This window comes from Aythya ferina (genome assembly GCF_964211825.1).
Source record: "Aythya ferina genome assembly, chromosome: 3".
NCBI lineage: Eukaryota > Metazoa > Chordata > Aves > Anseriformes > Anatidae > Aythya > Aythya ferina.
In genome coordinates, this window is record NC_140298.1 from 61842007 (window position 1) to 61863993 (window position 21987).

A 21987-nucleotide genomic window follows, 5' to 3' on the forward strand; every position below is an offset into this window, starting at 1 on the left:
AAAACATTTCAACCATCAACTGACCCATGCTAGTTACAGCAATCAATGAACGAACAGCTGGCACAGCCTCTCTCTTCATACTTCTTACAAAGCTGTTAAGGGATTTTGATCAGGACCATTAAGTTTTGTTAATATCAATAATTCAAGTAAGCACTGAAATACTACGACTGCAAAACAGGCAATTGCAGTTGTAGAAGTTATCAAGTAGGAAAAGTTGCAAGTGACATAAGTGTTTGTCATTCTGTACTTGGTAACGTATGGAGTTTCTTCTACCCTGAAATGCTAACATGAGAAAAAAGGAGAAATTAGATATAAGGATCCCTGGAGGTGTTCGAGGCCAGATTGGATGGGGCCATGGGCAACATGACCTAGGGGGTGGCATCCCTCCCCAGAGCAAGGGGGTTGGAACTAGATGGTCTTTAAGGTGCCTTCCCATCAAAGCCATTCTATGATTCTCTGATAAGGATGCATTTCAAACCAGAAATCCTGGCATCAAACAGATTCGACACATCATCTGATCAGGTTGTAGTGTTACAGAAAAAAAAAATTGACCCCTTCGCACGAACCAAAACTACAAGTTTGAATAAAGGATCACAGCACTGTACATGCAAATACACTTTTCTGGGAACGTACAAACCATCCATCCAACTTACAAGGTGGTGGTTTTTTTTTCCATTTAAAATGAGCTTACCGTGTGCCGTCTGCTTTCCAGCTAACTTTGTATGGCTTCTGCTCCAAAAATTTAATATTTTGCTTGTCCATGGAAACAGGCTGTGCTCCAGGGAATCCAGAGCTAAAAAGAGAAACATGTTTATTAATGTTCTGCAATAAGTAGTCACAAAAGGCAATGCATTTTTTCATCAGACTGAAGTCACACCTTGTACTAGACTTGCTGCAAGGTTAACTTGGCAGTTAGAACATCTTCCCCAACAAGGTATTTTGGGAGAAGAACCAAATGTTTTTCTGATAAGAACAAAGGTATTTGTTCATGACAAAACAATGAATTATGTAGAACTTCGAAGTTCTAATTTTAGATGAAGAGAGGTTTGAATTCAAAACTAGAAGCACTGGAAAAACTGTAAGCTTCAGAAAGTTAGGAAGCGCTGTTAGCAACTCCCTGGTTCTTCAGCCTCATAAAGATGAAGTTCAGAATCTGAGACATTAAAACCAAAACTCTCATTAACATTGGACATAAATCCAGGTTGGCCATAAAAATGAGTATTATACCTTACAACTGGAGTGTAATTGCAGCTGTATAAATAAATCTACTGCATGAAGAAGCACTAAATTTTACACAAATACTTGGACTAGACTACATTTTGAAATTGGATGGCAGCAATTCATCTAAAAACATTGTTATCTCAGTGTAAAAGCAATTTGAAAATCTTTCTTAAAATCCACAGTTGATCATTCTGTTTTATAGGACAATGTTTCACTGTTAAGTTTTTTTGAACCTTTTTTTTTTTTGTGAAAGTCCATCTAAGAATAATCACTTTTCATTCTTAATGAGCTGTTCCCTTCTGCAAAACTAGAAATATAGCACATTTCTAGACAATAGAAATGATGAAGTTCTAAATGTTCTCATACCCTTCCCATCCACAGAACTGCTGGCACTTTTGCTGTATTCCTCCTAACTTTGGTTGCGTTGTCACCTGGGTCACACATTTAACTGTTATGCCTTCCAAGAAAATTGCACCCTAAATAAAAATATAATTAAAAAAGAATTAGTGCGTAAGCTTTCATAAAAGCATATCAGAACATGTCAATACAAGAGTCAGGTTAGTTTTGCAACACATGACCTTCATGAGCAATACCAAACTTGAAGACTCCTTCCAGTCCAGCACTAATACTCCCCAAAATACCAAGAAACATCAGTTCAACTTTGCCAATAAAACCAAATATGTGGGCCATATTATGAACACAAGATTTAAAATGAGCGGGAGGAAATGGTAAGGGATAGGCACTGTAGACCTCTCAAGAAAATTCTTACATCAAGCTACAGTTCTTTTTATTTGTAATTAACATGTTTTTACTTAAACAGAAAGTACACTAGTATCAAATACGTAATTGTAAATTGGTCATAAGTAATTTGCATTAGGGATCAAATTAATAATCTTCAGTACACTTAGTATTATAATAAGGTAGCATCGGACATATGGATGAGAATCTAGACCTAAACAGTATCGTAAGCCTGTAGAAAAATGCTGTGCTGAAAGGTCAGAAAAGTCCTTCTCACACAAGTCTTTATGACACCATTTTAAATGTGTCAAAAAAAATATATATGGCCGGAAAATAGGTAAACTGGACACTAATGACAAAGTTGAACTATGAAGTGTTACAAAATATTTTTTAATATATAAATTGTATTTCTAGACCAACAATTCAGTGTTCTCCTCCATCCATGGAAAATAATACTAACAACAGCAGAAAAAATAGTAGGCTAATTTCTTTTATACTTTAAAGTCATGGAAACATTTTTGGACATTTTTTTTAAAGCAAATATCTCAGCAGATGAACCAATTAAGTCTTATTTTTCTCCCTTGGAATCTTTGAGATACATTTTTAATTCAATAATTAATGTTATTCAGATCTAGACTGTAATTTCAATACAAGATGCTTTAACACATGGATTTTACCTCCACTTTAGGTATCTAGCACATTACATGTTTCGAAACGTAAACTTACACTGTAGGGGGAAAAAAGTTACCAAAATGTAGAAGCTATCCTGAATGTCACAGAACAGTCTCAGTAGAGATCAATAAAAGAGCACTGGCAGTAAGAGCCAAACAACAACTTCTGCACAACAGAACACAATAAGGCTGATTGTTGAGAACAACACGTTGAGAACATCACATTGAGAAACCTGCCTAACTAAACATTTCTATGGAGGTTTCAGACCGACCAGACTTATTTTGACAGCGTATCAAAATCTCAGTGCTTCTCAAAAAAGATCAAAGTATGTTTTACTTGTTGAGCTATGAATTCTGCAAATGAAGACAGAAGCATCTCCTACCTGTTCTCTAAAATGCTTGCAACTTGCTTGAACAAATCTAACTCTATTACTGATGAAAGGAGCTTTTTTGCTCCCTTCCCCTTCCACACACCATTGCACTCATCTCTTCTACCCTTGAGCAAGTCTCGGAACTAAGTTGGCAAAAATAACAACATGAATTAGTAATATTCTGCCAAATTAGTATCCTAAACTAGCTCACCATAGGATGAGTCAACGCTGGAGCCAGCGCGAGGGAAGCAGAAGGAGCACAGGGAGTGAAAGGAAAGAAGAACTGGAGTTTTCAGTACAGCCTGCATTTAGTTAAGATTGGCTCGGCTGCCTCACCAAATCATGTTCTAAGAACAGCATATCCTAAAGAAAAAAGCTAGTCCATAACCTTAACTACGCCAAGCTCCGCAGACTTCTGGTGCATCGCTTATCCCGTGTTATTTCTGTTTGCAGAACGCCAGAGTGCAATGCCAGTAGGGACTGCACAGGTGAAAGCAAAAAGCAGGCAACAGCAAAGATTTAAAAAAGAATAAAGTCAAATGTGAAACCAGTGCTTGCCCTTTGAAGCTCTCTCTTGCAGATTATCTGATTAAGAGAGTTATGCACATACACAACTGCTTTGGAGCTGCTGATGTCCGAATGCATAGTGTGATCAAGTGACCGTGTGAACTGAAATCAGCTGCATGCCACTTCTATGCCTGATATCCCAAGCGAGATATTGTATCACTATAATCTTGAGAAGTTTAAAATCTCTGTATGGTGAGAAAGATAAAAAGTTCGAGTGCATTACTCCAAATTACAAAAGCATTAGCTTCGCAGCACATAGGAAGGATACACACTGATTTGGTTCCAGGTACCTTGCTTGGTTTGGTTGTTGTTTACTGTCAGGAATTTCAACTGTTTATTGATTTTAAAGACCTGACCAGGTGGAGCAGGTGGCAGGTGTTTGATGCACACAATCATACGTATACACACATACACAATTAGGTTTTGAGGGCTGAGGAAAGGTGCAAGTCTGAAAGACTTAGGGAAACAACAGTGCTTACAATTGGACAGCCGAGCCAAGCTTGTGTATTTTGTTTTTTCCCCACACAGGCTTCTCCATGCCTCCAGTAGGCACCTTGTAACCTCTCCCTGTATCGCTGTGGATTTTAAACAAGTAGAGACTGGGAGGAGTGAGGAGCAAAGCGCTCGAGGTCGCAGGATGGAGATGAGGTTGTGAGGTGAGGCAGTAGGAGAGTCAAGGCAGAGAATATTTCACTTGATTATTGCAGCCTACGAATATAATCAACTCAGTTACCCAGGGACTTCATCCAGATGCTAGTTTAAATTGAGCCTTAGCTGTATGGCAAGACAAGGCTTTTCCAGGGTAAGGTCAGGCCTCAAGCACACTCAGCAGCGAGGGCGCAGCAGTAGGAAAGCAAGGTGAGTCACCTGCACGTATCAATGCTTGCTTAACTCAGCACTCAGGGGTCGTGAGGAGGTTTCCTTGGAAAAGGTGCCAGAACTGTACTCATCAAGCCCTTCCCTCCACACCCTTCTGCCCATCACTTCAGCAGGAGAAGCAGCCGTGTATCACCACATCCTTGGCTCTGATTCTGAACCCTGCCTGGAGGGGTGGGTGGGTGGGCACAGCCCCAACCCTACACCTCCCTGACCCCGGTGGCTATCACCAGGCCTGGGCAAGAGCCATCTTCAGCTACTCAGAGACTTGACAAAGTGCAAAATGCTCAAAGACAGCCCTCCAGAGGCCAAGAAACATTTCAAAGCTTATCAGAAAAACAGAGAGCACATATCTCCTGAAAGAGGAAGGGAGAGACACTGATCAGCTTAGATTTGATTCCTAGAAACAGAGGATCACACCGCAAGAACTGCCTCTGAGCATGAACAAGCAAAAAAAAAAAGGCAACAAAATCCTACCACCTGCCCTCAATAACAAAGTGTGCAACTAATCATGTTTTCTGTGGAGTGGCAGGCTCCGCAGAATTGGGAAAAGCAGGAAACATCACTTCTGTTGAGCTTGGCTTTTGATCTCATCATGTTCTCGCAGATGTAACTCAGAAAACATGGGATTGATGAAACTTCTGTAAAACAGAAAAGCAACTTGCTTCTAAGCCAGCCTCAGAGGAGTTGTGTTTTTTTTTTTTAACTAAAAAATGGCAAAATATTATTGAGGAGCACCTGGAGGGTCTGGTTTAGGTGTAAGAATTAATTCCACTTTCCCTAAATTTCATAATTGCATATTCTTAGTTTTGTGACTTGGTGGTGGTAGCTTTAGAAGTCAGTGCTATCCTTAGGAAGGGCAGGGGGAGTTCTCTATTCAATATAAACAAAGCCCTACACTTAAAAAGAAATAAGGAATTACACAAACACACACTGGTAGGCGATTAGTGAAAAGGACAGAGGCAGCAACAGACTAAAATGTGAATTAGTATTATTTTGTCTCTATATATTGAGATATATAAGCAGAAGCATTAGCCTTAAGACACATGAAACTAATTTCTCCCTATTAAGCACTGGGATGGCCTCAGATAGAGACTTGTGTTCAATTCTGGGCACCAATGCCTCAGAAAAATGTAGGTTAGCATGACAAAGAATGACCAGAATGGTCAGAAGTATTAAAAAAAAAAAAAAAAAAAAAAAAGACCATAGGGAAAATGTTAACAAAGTGGTATTTAATGTGGGAAAAGAGAAGGCTGAAAGCAAACACGACACCTGTCTTTAAGTGTATAAAATGCTGCTGTGAAATAAAAAATAATAATAAATAATAAAATCTTTTTCCTATATCCATCAAGACATGTCCACAGGCAGAACACTAAGTATATGGGTTAAATGTACAAAGGGATGTTAGAGAAAAATGAAGCCACTAATATTTGAATCGATGTACTTTTGTACTTAAATATTACCCTTGCTAAGTATATCAGCCGTGAGGTTTCAGAGTTTCCCTCTGTCTCACAGATGACCACAAGACACCTGCCCTCAACATCATGAAGCAAATCCCTAGCAGTAAGCACCCCTTCCAGACTGGCTGAGACATAACCACCCATTTTAGAAGCATTAAATATTACGCTCTGTACTTACCGTGAAAGACACAACTTACATAGAAATAGAACAGATGGTACTCCTTAATCAACAGTAAGAGAGCTGGGTGACCCACGAAAACTTGGAAAGTTCTGGCTGAGAATTCTAACTTTTTGCCCTATTTACAAAATACTTGGAGATTATTTTTTTTCCCCAAAGTGAGATTCTAAGTGTCAGCTAATATTGCTTCAATGCTATGGTCAGCAGGGCGTGCACTGAGGGAGTCGAAACACGTTTGGATTTGCTGTGTAACACCTGGGACTAGAGCAAAGGGGCTTGCTGTTACCTGTCAACTACATTCAGGTGATGGTGAAGGAAACTGTAATGGCACTATGCTCTGACTGTTCCAACGCTTTGTAAGGGAAAAAATAAAGGTTGTCAAGACTCTTTGACATCAAAATACAGAAGCTTTAGTTAAAGATGCTGCAGTAAAGTTTCTCGTGTCCAGGGCATAATTTCTGAAACAGGCAGCATGCTAACTTCTCCTTGTGGCTTTCTGGGCAGTTGCTCCTGACTGTTCATCATCCTAGCAAGCTGCCTGGGAAACATCTTTTCCTCTACCCATGAAACTTTCCTTCTATTCCCACAAAGACTTGTGTCGAACAAAAACATTTCAGCACATTAGTATCATACCAGCCCCCGTCAGTTTGACATTACACACCCCTAGGTGTTTGCTGAGGGGGTCAAATTAGAAAGCCAAAAACATCTGCTGAGGGAAATCAACTGTAATGATGAACATCGAGCCCTTTAGACAGCAAAAGAAGAGAAAATCTAGAGCAAGAGGTATTTACCTGATAATCATTCCCCCTGTAGATGGCATATTTACAAGGAATCACAAACAGACTGTATCCATGTCTACTCAGTTAAGAAGCAGTCCAATCTGCCAGCCAAGAATCACGGTAAAGAATTCTCCCCGTGCCTCCTCTTCATGGCAAAGACTGTTCCTCCAGAGCTGCAAAACTGAATTATACGAATATGCATATTAACTAGATGACTTTCTTTCATAAATTCTCTAACTCTTAATTAAGTTTTCGTTATTAATATGCTTATTCGTATAATTTAGCTTCCAGCTTTCAAAAAAAAACATGCTGGCAGATAAGAAAAAGCCTGGGGAGCCAGGATTGTGATTCCCGTTCAACAGATCAGTTTAGCTTTATACTTGTGGGGAAAAAAAATAAATCACTGGACCTCACCATCACACCCCAATTACTAATGCATCAAAAGACAAGTCAAAAAATATCAGTTTGGCAGTTAACGCCCAAAGTTTTTAGATACCAAGGTATTACTGCAAGGCTAATAGAGGTAATGGCTATATCCCTGAATATATTTTGACTATGAATATTTACAGCATCAGCAGTCTTATTTCAGCTGATGGTCTATTGGAAAGTGATTTTCAAAGGTCATCTTGCTTCTTTGGACAAAGTTTCGCATTCCTTTCAGGCTAATTTCTACTATCTTCAATCTGTGAAGCATGATGAGCAGCTGCAGTAACAACAAAACACATCTTCGCAGCACGTTTCATGTGAGGATTTCCAAGTGCTTGCAAACACACCTCAGGACACAAACAAAATAATTCAACAGTAGGCAAAAGGATCTACATCTAGTTTTGCTCTCAGTAATATTCTCCTGTACTTGTTTTCTATACAAAACAAAAGTCATAGATTTGGAAAGAGCTGAACGATTAGTACAGTACAAGAATATTCTCCATACTTGAGTATTAGTTCCATACTATAATTAAGCTACAGTAACTTAATCCATCAGAATTATGCAAATTTGTCTAAATAATCACAATAAGTGATTACATTTCTTCTACTTCATATCACTATTATAGTTAAAATAGCTTTGAAAAAAAAATATGATTTCCAACTGTCTTGGGGTTTTTAAAATCCTATTGCTGTTTGCTAATCCTAGTCTCAACCCCCCTGGATTCTCAAAAGTAAGAATATTTATTAGAATAAGCACTGAAAAGATTTTTAATTTTATCCACACATGGCTGCAAAAAATAAATAAAAACTGTTTTATATACACATCCCATAACATTTCACCTCTAAAGACAGACTGAACAATTGAGAAAAGCTCTACTATCTCAACTCAAGCTTAAAAAAATGTTGTATTAGAATAATTTTAAATCATTATTACAACTGAAATAGGTGAGGAGTTAAATGTTGAAGTTCAGTGTTCAGGCAGGAAACAAAGTTTGCAATAAGTCTACCTGTTTTTACTGGCTAGAGGCAGTACTACCTGTTCCTGACTTGAACGACCACTAGCACTTTTCTATCACATACAATATAGGAACATATGACTAAGCGTTTATGAAAGTAATCTTAGCAATTAGAATATTAAAGTTTTTAATCAAAAATACCAGTTTTAGGCGTTCTTTTCTCCTTTTGCCAAACGAAGAGCTTGATGATCCAGGTTCTGATTCTTGGCTTCCTGTTCTACCACTGTCATCGTCCTCCTCTTCATCTTCCTCAAAGCACCATTCTGGGAGCTCAGGTGGTGATGGTGCATCATCTTCATCTCCATAACGACGGAATAATTCCTTCAAATAATCCCCTTTATAAATACCTGGTGGTCTAGCCTGAGCAAAAGTAGCCACAGCTGCCTCAATACTGTCAAATAAAAATGGGAAAATTACTCTGTATGTCTTATTTATTAGTTAGGGCATAGCATGACTAAAACTTATTTAAAATGTATTGGTACTGCAAATTCAGAAAAAAAATCCCCAAATGTTAATTACAAAAACATTCATGATATTCAAACCACCATACTTAGATCAGCCCAGCAACTGTATTGCTCTTGCAGAAGATTTTGCGTTGATCATGTAGATCCTGTGTTTATATCTTGGTCTGCTTCATCTCCTAACTGCAGCTAAGAGCAGCCTGCTGGTCACCTAGGCAAAACTTTTGTTGTAACTACAACTTCTATTATTGCTGTAGAGAAGGAATGGATGACATGTAGCTAAGTACTTAAGGACTGAATGAAGAGGAAAAGAAGTCTTGATGAACAGAAATTTAAGTCATAAAATTCAAATACGGCTACACACTTCCTCCTAAGAATTACCTTCCCTAGAGGCTTTGCCATCACACTGACAAAATGCATCCAAATCTTTTGTAGCAATTTCTCTTACAGGCAGCTTCTCTCAAAAAAATATAATTAAGAAAATAGAATTTAGCTAAACAGGGAAGGACTTCTAACTCTCAAACTTAACTGCAGTAATAAACCGTAGACAGAATCATAAAAAAATAGTTTGAAACCAAACTAACAGCCAAGCACCTTTACTAGCCAACTGGAGAACACTCCAAAATTTATGTCAATGAGCACAAGACACCAAGTTGGGCGTGAGTGTTGATCTGCTCAAGGGTAGGAGGGCTCTGCAGAGGGACCTGGATAGGCAGGACCGATGGGCCAAGGCCAGCTGTGTGAGGTTCAGCAAGGCTAAATGCTGGGCCCTGCACTTGTGGCACAACAACCCCATGCAGCACTACAGGCTGAGGGAAGAGCGGCTGGAAAGCTGCCTGGCAGAAAGAGACCTGGGGGTGTTGGTTGATAGCTGGCTGAATGTGAGCCAGCAGTGTGCCCAGGTGGTAGAGAAGGCCAACACCATCCTGGCTTGTATTAGAAAGAGCTTTAGGACCAGCAGGGGCAGGGAGGTGATCGTCCCCCTGTACTCAGCTCTGGTGAGGCCGCACCTTGAGTGCTGTGTGCGGTTTTGGGCCCCTCACTACAAGAAGGACATTGAGGTGCTGGAGCGTGTCCTGAGAAAGGCAACAAAGCTGGTGAAGGGCCTAGAGAACAACTCTTATGAGGAGCTGCTGAGAAAGTTGTTTGGCCTGGAGGAAAGGAGGTTTAGGGGAGACCTTTTCATGCTCTACAACTACCTCAAAAGAGGCTATAAGCAGGGTGGGGATCGGCCTTTTCTCCCAAGTGCCAAGTGATAAGACAAGACGAGATAGCTTTAAGTTGCACCAGGGGAGGTTTAGGTTGGATATTAGGAGAAATCGCTTCATGGAATAGGTTGTGAAGTGTTGGAACAGGCTGCCCATGGAAGTGGTTGAGTCACCGTCCCTGGAAGTGCTAGGTTAAAGGGTGGACCAGATGATCTTAGAGGTCTTTTCCAACCTGAATGAATCTATAAAATATAAGAGAGATCACTAAAAGGTAAATCCCCATTAGGCTTCTTGACAAGCACGAATCCTGAAGCTGGAAACAAAAGCACATATGATTTGCCGTGAATATTTTTTCAGATAATAAAATAGTCTACCCCTGGAACAAGGAAACCATACAGATAAAATAAAAAAAAGCTAAATACAAAAGTCATTTTTTGTCTGATCCATCCAGTACAAGACAATGCCTGAGAACTTTGAGATAAGTGTCCCAAAAGAGAGAGATATACTTCCTAAGAACCAGATAAGTTTGGTTCCCTCTCCTGATCTTCAGTAAAAATAGAAAACACTTTCAGGAGTAAGGCTATCAGATGGTCAGGGGATCTCAGAAATGACAGTTTAATATCTGAGTTACTTAGAGAGATGTTCTTCATTCTGTTTCATAGAATTCCTGATTTCTTCCTCACGAGACAATTTTTACTTCTGTATCTTTCTTAAATCAAATTATATCTTCTGTAATTAATACTACCAAAAAGCTAAAACAAACCAAAAAGAGATGGGGCCTGAAACACACTCAGATTTGTCTCCTGTTAAATTAGAAGAACTCTGAGCTATTATGGAATAGATAATAATGAAAGCCAAAAGAAGCAGGAGAGATTTTAAGCTCAGAAAGCTAGCAGAAAGAAAACATACTGTGCAAGTTCTAGAAATATAGCCGTCTTCCAGGAAAACGAGGTGTAAAGAAAGAAAATCTAGTAAGGTTTCTGATGACTAGCTAGAGGGCTTTCAGTCTGGATGACCTTTCTTTAAACTAACTCTGTATTTTAAAATACCTCTCCGCATTCACAATGCATCAGCTGTACTCTCGTATCATACGCTTAAGGAATGAATATGGATGGATTTTTCCATCAGGAAAACCTTATTTCCTCCACAGCAAATAACAGTGCCTTATTTTAACGAATGATACAGCAAATTGGATTTACCTTGATACAATGCTTAGCATTAACTACCACCTTGCAGAAATTCTTCTGCTGTGGACATTTTTACCTATCAAGTGGAATCTGAGTGCTCTGTTAAAACAGTATTACAGAGAGGAACAAACTTGATATAATTAGTTATTTGAACAAAACAAAAACAAAACAAAGAAGATATGGCTGCTAAGTTTTAAGGCTTTTCCCACACAGGTTTGAAAATAAAAAAGAGGCTGCATAAAAGGACTTGCAAATAGACTTGCGGTCGTTTTCTCCAAAGAGGAAATGCACAATACTGAGTCTGATTACTGCATGCTGCTTTTAAGTTGTTACATTAAAAGCATACAGATTTGCTATTTCATAGGAATAACTATAATCATGCTATAAAAATCTCAGTATCTGTGTCTAATTCCTGTACTCAGCTAAGATTCTGCCAAGAATCAGCCACCCACTGTTAACAGTGTTCTGTCTCCATTACTCCAGTGCCTTTATTCCAAGTTTACTAACAGAAAGCGATGACCCAGTTCTTTGCAAACAGCTTGCAAATACACGGTAATCACCAAGTGAACTCTATGTCCAGTCACAAGAACAGGCAGCAACTGGAGTATAATTTTCTTCCCTTAAAGGACCATACCAGAAATACCATCCAACTGCTGAAAGGACTCATTAAGGAACACACCTTGCACATGACCCAGTCGGCTCAGAGACAGTGTTTCACGAACACTACCAAAGGTGCAAACTCAGGCTCATCAGCATGGTACAGGCAGTATTTTTTAAAGTCAACATTATTTAGCAAGTTCATTACTATTTATGAGGGCACGAAACTTTTAAAGTACAGGTGCCTCTGTAGAAACATGCCACAGACTTTAGTCAAACAGTGACTGGAAACAAGGACTGCGTTTCCCCATCACCAACCCAGAAGTGTCGATGTCTCTCCACTGTTGCTCTAGCTAATGTCTCCTTTTCAGAACTCAAGAAACTAGAAGAGTTAAACACAAACCTTTGTGAGAAAGCAGAAGAAAAAATAACTCTGAGCATTCTCTGAACTCTACATTATTACTCAAAGCATGGGGTATGTCATGGGGGACAGAGACAGCATAATCCATACACTTTCAAAAGCCCACACACAGCAGGCAGAGCTAACTTTGACCTACCAGACCTGAAAATTTTGACTGGCTGAGCCTAAGCTACCTTAGGAATACTGTTAGCATTGTTTGCTCAAAATTAGTAGGAAGTTTTAAAATAAACAGTGAGTAGCTGTTTATCGTCTTGACAGCTATGCTGTCAAAGCTATGCTGTCAAGATGATAAGTAAAACATACTGAAGATGCTATTAGTCTACAAATTCACAGGAATTAAAATTCAGTTACCTCCAGTCCATCTTTTCAACCAAAAAGGCACAGATCAGAAATCCAGTTCTATTGAAACCATGCGTGCAATGGACACCTATACGAAGCAAGAGAAGAGAATAATCATTTTAAAGTAGTTTTAACAAACGTTTTAGTTTCACAAGTGTTCTTTGGATCTTCATCAATAACACAAATGAGTTATCTTCCTTCCTATCAAGGCATCCCAGATGGCTTAATGCATACAAGCCTGAAAAAAAATATTTATTACATTCTTCCTGCAAATTATTAGCAACAAGAATATACATGTAGGATACTTCAGACTGCACCAACTCAAAAACACTAACTTAATGCAACTCAAATGTGGCTAATACAGACTAGATTCAAAATTGTTCTCTGTTGTTTGTTTGCTTGTTTTTTTTAAATGAATGATCAAACACTTATCAGAATACATTGCAGACAAATTCGATAACTGTGCTTTAATGGATTCAACAAGCATTACATTTATTTCACACCATCAGGCATAAAAATCATACCCAGATTACCCTACTTCAAACTTGAAAGCAGCGTCAGTAGACTACAACTCCATGTCAAATTCATAATTACCACGCTAAGACCAGACATACCGATTTCAGAGAAAAACAAACACTACAGAAATAAAATTATACAACAATGTAATTGCCATCAACTACTAATCTTTTCAATTTAAGAAAAAACAATTTTCCCCCTCTCTTTTACTGAATTCATTCCCCAGTGAAAGGAGGGGAAAAGTCAAACATTGGAACTCCTCTTTTTTTCCTGTCCATTTCAAGGCAACAGCACCATCTAGTGATACACAAACCAAGTCTGAAACTTGTAGGGCTAAAATGTGGTGAAGGATTCATGCAAAGTGTTGACTCTTCCTCACAGTGCTTTTTTTTTTTTTTTTTTTAAATGGCAAACACCACAGCATCAAAGTTTCCACTCACACCAAACGCAATTATTCTTAATATTAACACATTTTACAGCTCTGACTATAAAGCAGCCTTTTGTTGATTTACTTTTTTCTCTAACATAGTTAGCAGAGTAAGTCAGCAACAATTTGAGCTTCCCTTCTTAATAAAGCAAGGCAAGAAATACCAGGAATTTCTTGGATTCGCACATTTGAACCATTAATAACAACAAAAACTGTAACATGCATCAAAGGAAATTAATTTTAGCTTCCTCATAGAATTTGTTCCCAGCAATCACTTCTCCTTTGTTTCCTGCTTAAGCAAAATCGTGCTGTTTTGTTCCCTTGAAGTTGGCAGGCATGTTGCAGTCCTTCAAGTTGCAAAAATAAAGCTTCCATCCTATAGAGTACTAGCTGAATAGAAAACGTTGATCACTTATCATTCACATTTCAGGCTCTTTTCATGTCTAATCTTAACACCAGCACTGAAATGGCACACAATTGCTATCAATAAGCCCTGCAGCTGTTGCTGCTACCAAAAAGGTTAAGTCAATAATTTTATACACATGCCAAAGATAAGAAGCTTTTCAGCAATGAGACCAATGGCTTGGAAAGGAATGGTCACACAGGGTGTCGTACTATCACTCCTGCAGACTGCTTTCCCTCCTGATAAAAACATCCTCCACACCAATCCCTTGGATGCTTTTTCTTCCAGAACCAGAAATAACCTTTCTGTAACTAACGGAAGGGAAATGGAATATCCCAACATTTCACTTTTGCTATAAAAGCCTAAACTACAGGTCAAGAGCTTATTCAAGACATTGATTCATTTCTATGGGAAAAAAAAGTAAATTAAGAGTCAAGAAAAAAAATACTCTAAATAGTGTAAGAACATTCCAAAATTCACGTAAGTCCAAAAGTTAATGACTCAACACTGAAAGCGGCATTTTAAAAGTTTAAATAGCAGTTAAACGGGTCTGCTATTTTGTGCATGTTACAATGGTATCCATATTCCACATAAATTGCTGACCCGTAACAGTATTTCAGTTTCTGCAGTACTGCCAATAGCTGATCCCACTCGCTGTCTCATTTAGCAGTTTTTCATATCACATACTTGTGGTACAGTTCAGGGAAGAAAACAGAGGTTTCAAATTAAAACTTCATTCCATGAGGAATACAGAAATAATAAAGTATCTGAAAGAAAATTATGTGAAGGACTTAATAATGTGCTTCAATTAAATGTCTCAGCATTAATAAAAATAAGATTCTCGGTGGTATCCAGTGATGGGTCAAGAAGCAATGGGCACGGACTGAAATACAAAAAACTTTGTTCAAATGTAAGGAAAAAAAGAAACAAAGCCTTTTTTATTTTAAGGGTGATCAAACACTGGAAAAAAGGTTGCCAGAAGGTGTTGCCAAGTCCCCAACCTTGTGGACTGTCAACACCTAGAGGAACACGGTCCTAAGCGACCTGCTTCAGCTGACCCTGCTCTGAGGGGGGGTGATAGGCTGGGTGGTTTCCAGAGGTCCCCTCCAACCTCCACTGTTCCAAGACTGTGTGAATCCTGAACTGTGTGAGCATACTAGCTTAGTTTACCAAGCTCTCATCAATGACACCTACACAAACAACTGTTCTATGTGCTTCCAAGTCATACAGACACTCTTTTTCAGTCAGGTTGCAGAACTATCATCTTTTGCCCAAGGACAAAACCCCTTCTGAATGTGGAAACTAAGCTGCACAGTAATTTCTTGTCTCTGATAGCTTGCAGTGAGACGGGGAAGATGCTAAAACTTATCTGAATTAATATTTAGCTACATATATGGTAAAATCTGCTAATTATTGAAGAATGTAGACAAGAACCTTATGAGAAGCAAATGTAAAAAGGAAGACATCACTCAAGGCCAATATATAAGGGAAGGATGAACAACTCATTAGGGAAGGATGAACAACTCTTTGGCAGGAAACAAGGCAAAGATAAGCAAAAAACTCCTAAATACTGTCCAAGAGAAGGTCAAAGACCAGAAAGGTAAAAAGTTTAGCCTCCTCTTCCTTGTTGCCTTCATCCTGATAGACCCCAGCCCGTGACCACCAGGCACAGGCGCAACCGGGAGGAGCTAAGGGAGGGGAGTATGGAAACAAGGACTAGGAAGAGGTCCGCCTTTTGGGGAGAAATGAATGAATATGTAATAGAGCTCATGTAATATGTAACAGTATTCATGTATAAATCTGAGAAATGACCAGGAAGGCGCACACTTTTTTGAGGGAAGCTACTCCCAGTGCACCTGGTGCACCACAATAAAGTATACCTGCTTTACAACCCTACGGTTGTGGAGTTATTTCTGCACATCAGCAGATAGAGTTGAATATTAATGTGCTTACCAAAAATCAGAATAAAGTGCTCTTACTAGAACTAAAATTCACTTGAGAACTTATTCTGCTCTGACAAAAGTCAGCCTCATGACATTTCAATAATTACCATGAGACACTATGCTACAGAAACGCTTAGCCTAATGTTTACTATCAATTTCTGGCAAATAATCAGCTGTTTTGTGAAATTTGTTACAGAATATCTGATAATTCAGTTACTAAATATGACTTCAAGGAAGCCAGGCCATTGAATGCTAGAACAACAATCAGGCAATGCATAACCTTCATCTGTATCAGCAGGAGTTTCAAAAACACACTGCAGGTATTTTGTGTTTGTAGACAGTTCTTAAGCCTGTGTATTTTCTGCACAAAGTCAATAGCTGGATTCAAAATGACTTATGCAGAAACATACTGGTTTCTGTAAAAAGCAGCAGTTTACTCTGGAGTTTAAAAAAAAAACATATTTATATATGCACAAACACTGTACGGCAGAAATTCTTCAGCTTATATAAATTAACAGAAAAAAAATAATGAAAACAGATAAAAGAAGACATACCTATAAGCTCTGAGGGATTCTTATCACTGAAGTGTTCACATACACGGATAAATGTTTCTGTATTCTCAGGTGTAGGACACTCACCATGCCTGATAAATATGGGAACACATCGGTTAGGACAAAGTTTTGGAGAAAGGAAGGGAGTCGGGATTAAGGAGGGGAAGAGTAATTACTTCAGTGTGATCTTTGAAGTTAAAAACTCAATATTAAAAGAGCGAAGACAACTTACCCTTTACACTGGAGCTTTATGTACTTAATTCCCTCTTTCTCTATATCATTCCTATCGTAGAATCTAGTAGTGTTGGTCAAGTCCACCAGCAAACCCATTTTAACCTAAAAAATAAAAATAAAGTTATTGCATATATTTGGTCCAAATATTAATGAATAAATATTAATTGGTTAATAACATCCAAATTAAAAACAGTAGCAGGCTACTGCTACAAGATTCAAATTTCTCAAATACCATGTTCCACATATATATATAAATATCAACTTCATTCTATCAGCATCATAGTCATTTTTTATTTTGTGAAATCTTGCATCTGAATTAGCACTGGTCATCAATTCAAAAACCTCATTTTGTCTCCCCCCAAAATCCCCAAATAAGAATAATCTGTTAACAGCAAAAAAGTACATGCAAAAGAAGTATTTAAACATGTTAGAAGACATAAATCTAAATCAGGCACTCTTACACTTTACATAAAACTTTAAACAGTGGGAGTACCATAAAAAAATTACCTCCTGAGACTTACATAAAAGTACCCTCTTAGAAAAAACTTACCTTAATTTACCCATCTGCTACAATGGAAAACACTGTTTCAAGTTTAAAACAAAAATCCCTTAAGTTCCTAGAAATACTTTATTCAAAGCTGAGATGTTAAAAAGCTTGAAATCTTCAGAGATGCTTGCTGCTGGTTAAGTAAGGTTGTAGTTTTAACCATACAGACTTTGGGACATACCTGAATTAAGGTTGCTTTGTCCACTCTACTCTAACGTGTCCCCTTGTTAGTGTTTGATTTTACAGCTGTAAAATAGCTCTTTAACAGCAGCCTTATAGAAGTTACTGTGTTTAAAAAACTAAGATGGAGAGCAGAAATTCCAACGGGTGGCATCCTACACACTGTTCATCAGCATCCTACTGAGTCCTCACTGAAGCTAACACAGGAAACTAAACTCTTCATATTTCCTAAGACTTCTTAACACAACGGTGGAAAACATTTTATTCCATGTTCTGGGGAAACGTTTGCCTTTAGGTCATGAACATAGGAAATCACAGAGAAACAGAACAGGGGGAAAAAAAGTTGCATGGCCATCTGCTGACTCGATGCTGGCCTTCTCCATTCTATGGAATTTCATCGTTGGTCCACGTGTGACTTCTGCCAAGCATCAATCTCCCCCTGTTACTGCACAAAAACAGCTTACTGGCACACCTGAAAGCATTCCTGGTTTCCTACTTTATAGGTACAAGTAATTGCTTTCGGTCAAAAAGCAAAATGTCGTGCTTTCAGGTAGGATCCTCACCATGAAGTCGGATGTCTATTTAGAAGCCATTTACAAGGAGTCTTTCAGCAAAATCCTCGTTCTATAGTCTTGTCTTTTTAAAGAGAGACATCAATAGTGCACTAAAAAAACACATTACCACTGAAGCATGTTACACGTGCAGAAACATAAAAGAACACCATGTCTTCAATACGTTTAAAACTCCAACTCACATTCATGAACAGGGCTCTGATCAGGTTTTATTTACCTGAAGGTGAGCAGACTGCTAATAATTTAGAACTGCAGCTAGAGAAATTCCAACTTAAAACACTGCTTCCTGACAATTCAGAGAAGATGAATTCCAATTTTAACTGGAATACAGTTCAGACAGAGCAGATTCACGTGAGTATGTAAATCAATAGACCCCCTAAGGCAAATTTCCAGTTCTCTACAGAGGTAGTCATGTGTGGTTCTTACGGTGTATTTTCATATTTTTGTATTTAAAAGTGTCATAGTGTTATGTCAGAAGCACTAAATATATGTACTCTAATACCTACATCAGTTCGAAATTCCTTCTTTTTTGTCTAATTCAACTTGCATATTTTATTCAGAATGGTTTACTGAGACTCTTTTGCAGAAATACGAGCTACTTCAGTAGCAGTCCACCTGAAAACAATGTTTTATCATCTGAAATCTCAAGTATTTAGCATCAATTGAACTGCTAACCATATGGACTGACAGTGTATTAACCAGTGATTAATTTTGTACGAAGTATACAAAAGGCAATTAGCTTAATGATTACTTTCCTCCCCCTCCACTTCCAACAGCATTCAGCAATCATCTCAGAGATTACTTAATTGGCAAGTAAGACCATGCAAGATTTCCAGGTGCTATGCCCTAGGCCCATAACACTACAACACTGAGATAAAGCAGTTAAAAACAAATTGTTTGGAGTACAATGGTGCATTCTCATGCCAGTACTTCCAAGTGAACATACAGGACAACAGGCTAGGAAAGAAAAGCAAAACATAAAAGGGTGAGAAGTCCATCTAAAATGAGATCGTTAGATGAAAACTATTCAGGTACTTCTCTACTGTTCTACACAAGCAATGGCTCTGCTAGGGAATCCCCACAGTGCCCCAGGGAAAGTACAGCAATTGTCTTTTGTGCTCTGTCCTATCTGGAGCCTGGCTAAAGTTGACAAAAAAGCTGGTAGAAAAAAATCAGCTGTGTTTTCCCCAGAGCACTATGAAGCCACATAAACGGCCCCTAAATATCTTCCTGCCCAACTGCATAGCTAAGCTTGACAAACTATTCTTTTATCTTAGATGCACTTAGATGTGCACAAGTCGATGGGGCCGGATGGGATCCACCCAAGGGTACTGAGGGAACTGGCAGAGGAGCTGGCCAAGCCGCTGTCCATCATTTATCAACAGTCCTGGCTATCGGGGGAGGTCCCAATCGACTGGCGGCTAGCAAACGTGACGCCCATCTACAAGAAGGGCCGGAGGGCAGACCCAGGAAACTACAGGCCTGTCAGTTTGACCTCAGTGCCAGGAAAGCTCATGGAGCAGATCCTCCTGAGAGTCATCATGCAGCACTTGAAGGGGAAGCAGGCGATCAGGCCCAGTCAGCATGGCTTTATGAAAGGCAGGTCATGCCTGACGAACCTGATCTCCTTCTATGACAGAGTGACGCGCTGGGTGGATGAGGGAAAGGCTGTGGATGTGGTCTACCTTGACTTCAGCAAGGCTTTTGACACCGTCTCCCACAGCATTCTCCTCAAGAAACTGGCTGCTCTTGGCTTGGACTGGCGCACGCTTCGTTGGGTTAGAAACTGGCTGGATAGCCGGGCCCAAAGAGTCGTGGTGAATGGAGCCAAGTCCAGTTGGAGGCCAGTCACTAGTGGCGTCCCCCAGGGCTCGGTGCTGGGGCCAGTCCTCTTTAATATCTTCATCGATGATCTGGACGAGGGCATCGAGTGCACCCTCAGTAAGTTCGCAGATGACACCAAGTTAGGTGCGTGTGTCGATCTGCTTGAGGGTAGGAAAGCTCTGCAGGAGGATCTGGATAGGCTGGACCGATGGGCTGAGGTCAACTGCATGAAGTTTAACAAGGCCAAGTGCCGGGTCCTGCACCTGGGGCGCAATAACCCCAAGCAGAGCTACAGGCTGGGAGAGGAATGGTTGGAAAGCTGCCAGGCAGAGAAGGACCTGGGAGTGATGGTGGGTAGTTGGCTGAATATGAGCCAGCAGTGTGCTCAGGTGGCCAAGAAGGCCAACGGCATCCTGGCTTGTATTAGGAACAGCGTGACCAGCAGGGCTAGGGAGGTGATCGTCCCCCTGTACTCAGCTCTGGTGAGGCCGCACCTCGAGTACTGTGTTCAGTTTTGGGCCCCTCGCTACAAGAAGGACATCGAGGTGCTTGAGCGGGTGCAGAGAAGGGCGACGAAGCTGGTGAGGGGCCTGGAGAACAAGTCCTACGAGGAGCGGCTGAGGGAGCTGGGCTTGTTCAGCCTGGAGAAGAGGAGGCTCAGGGGCGACCTTATCGCTCTTTTTAGGTACCTCAAGGGAGGCTGTAGCGAGGTGGGGGTTGGCCTGTTCTCCCACGTGCCTGGTGACAGGACGAGGGGGAATGGGCTTAAGTTGAGCCAGGGGAGTTTTAGGTTAGATGTTAGGAAGAACTTCTTTACAGAAAGGGTTGTGAGGCATTGGAACAGGCTGCCCAGGGAAGTGGTGGAGTCACCATCCCTGGAAGTCTTCAAAAGACGCTTAGATGTAGAGCTTAGGGATATGGTTTAGTGGAGGGCTGTTAGTGTTAGGTTGGAGGTTGGACTCGATGACCTTGAGGTCTCTTCCAACCTAGAAATTCTGTGATTCTGTGATTCTGTGATCTAAAATATGGGGTTAGGTATAATGCTTCCAAGATATCCTCAGCTAAAGGGAAAAAATTATTTTCAAAATAAGATTAAAATTGTATTTTCACTGAATCTTAAAGTGAAGGACTTGCATTCAGTTCCAGCATAGTAAGAAAAAAAGACACTTTTAAATGTCTATAAAATGGTGTATCATCTGGTAGTATGCGTATAGGGAAAAAGAGTTGTTAGGAAAATGAGCTGATTAATAAGATCACAAAGACAAATTAAAAGGTAACGCTGCTTAATATTGCAAGTTGTTAACAGAGAGCTGCAAGAAAAAGTGCTAGTAATTTGTGAAATATAGTTTAACATCTTCCCCTCCAAAAGACACAGTTCCACATTACTACTGAAAACTCAAAGCCAATTCCCAATCCCTCTGTTCTCAAACACCAGTGGTTTCAAATGCTCCCACCAGAAGCTTCCAACCTTCCCCAAACTCCTCCCACAATGAAGACCTGTCACTGAGATACAAGGAAGTTCAAAAATTAATTTCATATCAAAGTATTTAAGCTCAAAGGATACTCAAGTTTTTCCTTCAGCTTTTAGAAATTACTCTTTTAAACGTATTCATGTACAGACTTCTGCCTCCTGACTGACCTACAGAACCCAGGGGAATGCTACAATGTTCTTCAGACCCAAATTGTCCCTAAGTTGCATGTAATGTTGTATTAAATGTTTGGTTTTAATTTTGGGGATGTTGCATTTAATTGGAAGAGGAGGATGATACAAAGGAAAGCGTCTGTTAAGGAAAAAATTCAGAACTACAGGACTCCTGGCCAACTATTCCCTTATAATTATTACAAATTATTTGTAAGTGAAGATCCTGTGTAGTGACTGCATTCCTCACGTTTTTTATGGAGCTGTAAACCACACAGGCATCTGGTACAACTTAGTCAAAACTATGAAGTGGAATGGAGAGCATAAGGCCTGAAATCAAAGTATACAATTATGAGACTCCAAAATCCATCTGAAGACACACTGCTCCTACAGGAATTGAAGCACTGCAGTCACTGAACGGGAGTTACACTGTGCTTGCACTTGGCCTGATCTCACCTACTGCAAAGATTCGAGTGCATGGACGTCCATCATGCAGGTCCCGTGCTCTGCTCCCACGCCCTGGCATCACAGCATAGGTTTGCTCCTAGAAAGTTCTTAACAGGAGCTGATTTTTGAAGGACTACCCAAGTAAAATAGACAGTTACCCACTGGAAAAAAAAAAAACTTTTTCCATC

At 39.6% G+C, this 21987-nt stretch overlaps 1 protein-coding gene across 2 annotated transcripts in view; it reads right to left on the bottom strand.

Annotated features, from left to right (window-relative positions):
* The window catches only part of RNGTT (RNA guanylyltransferase and 5'-phosphatase), a 180700-nt gene that overhangs the window by 151487 nt on the left and 7226 nt on the right, over positions 1 to 21987 (bottom strand). For both annotated transcript variants that reach the window (XM_084514322.1, XM_084514323.1), the window contains exons 3-8: positions 16589 to 16692; positions 16360 to 16448; positions 12529 to 12604; positions 8445 to 8694; positions 1588 to 1697; positions 692 to 793 (exon numbers count right to left, since the gene is read on the bottom strand). In XM_084514322.1, coding sequence (XP_084370448.1) covers positions 692 to 793; positions 1588 to 1697; positions 8445 to 8694; positions 12529 to 12604; positions 16360 to 16448; positions 16589 to 16692 — 731 coding nt within the window. The remainder of the gene's footprint in view (positions 1 to 691; positions 794 to 1587; positions 1698 to 8444; positions 8695 to 12528; positions 12605 to 16359; positions 16449 to 16588; positions 16693 to 21987) is intronic.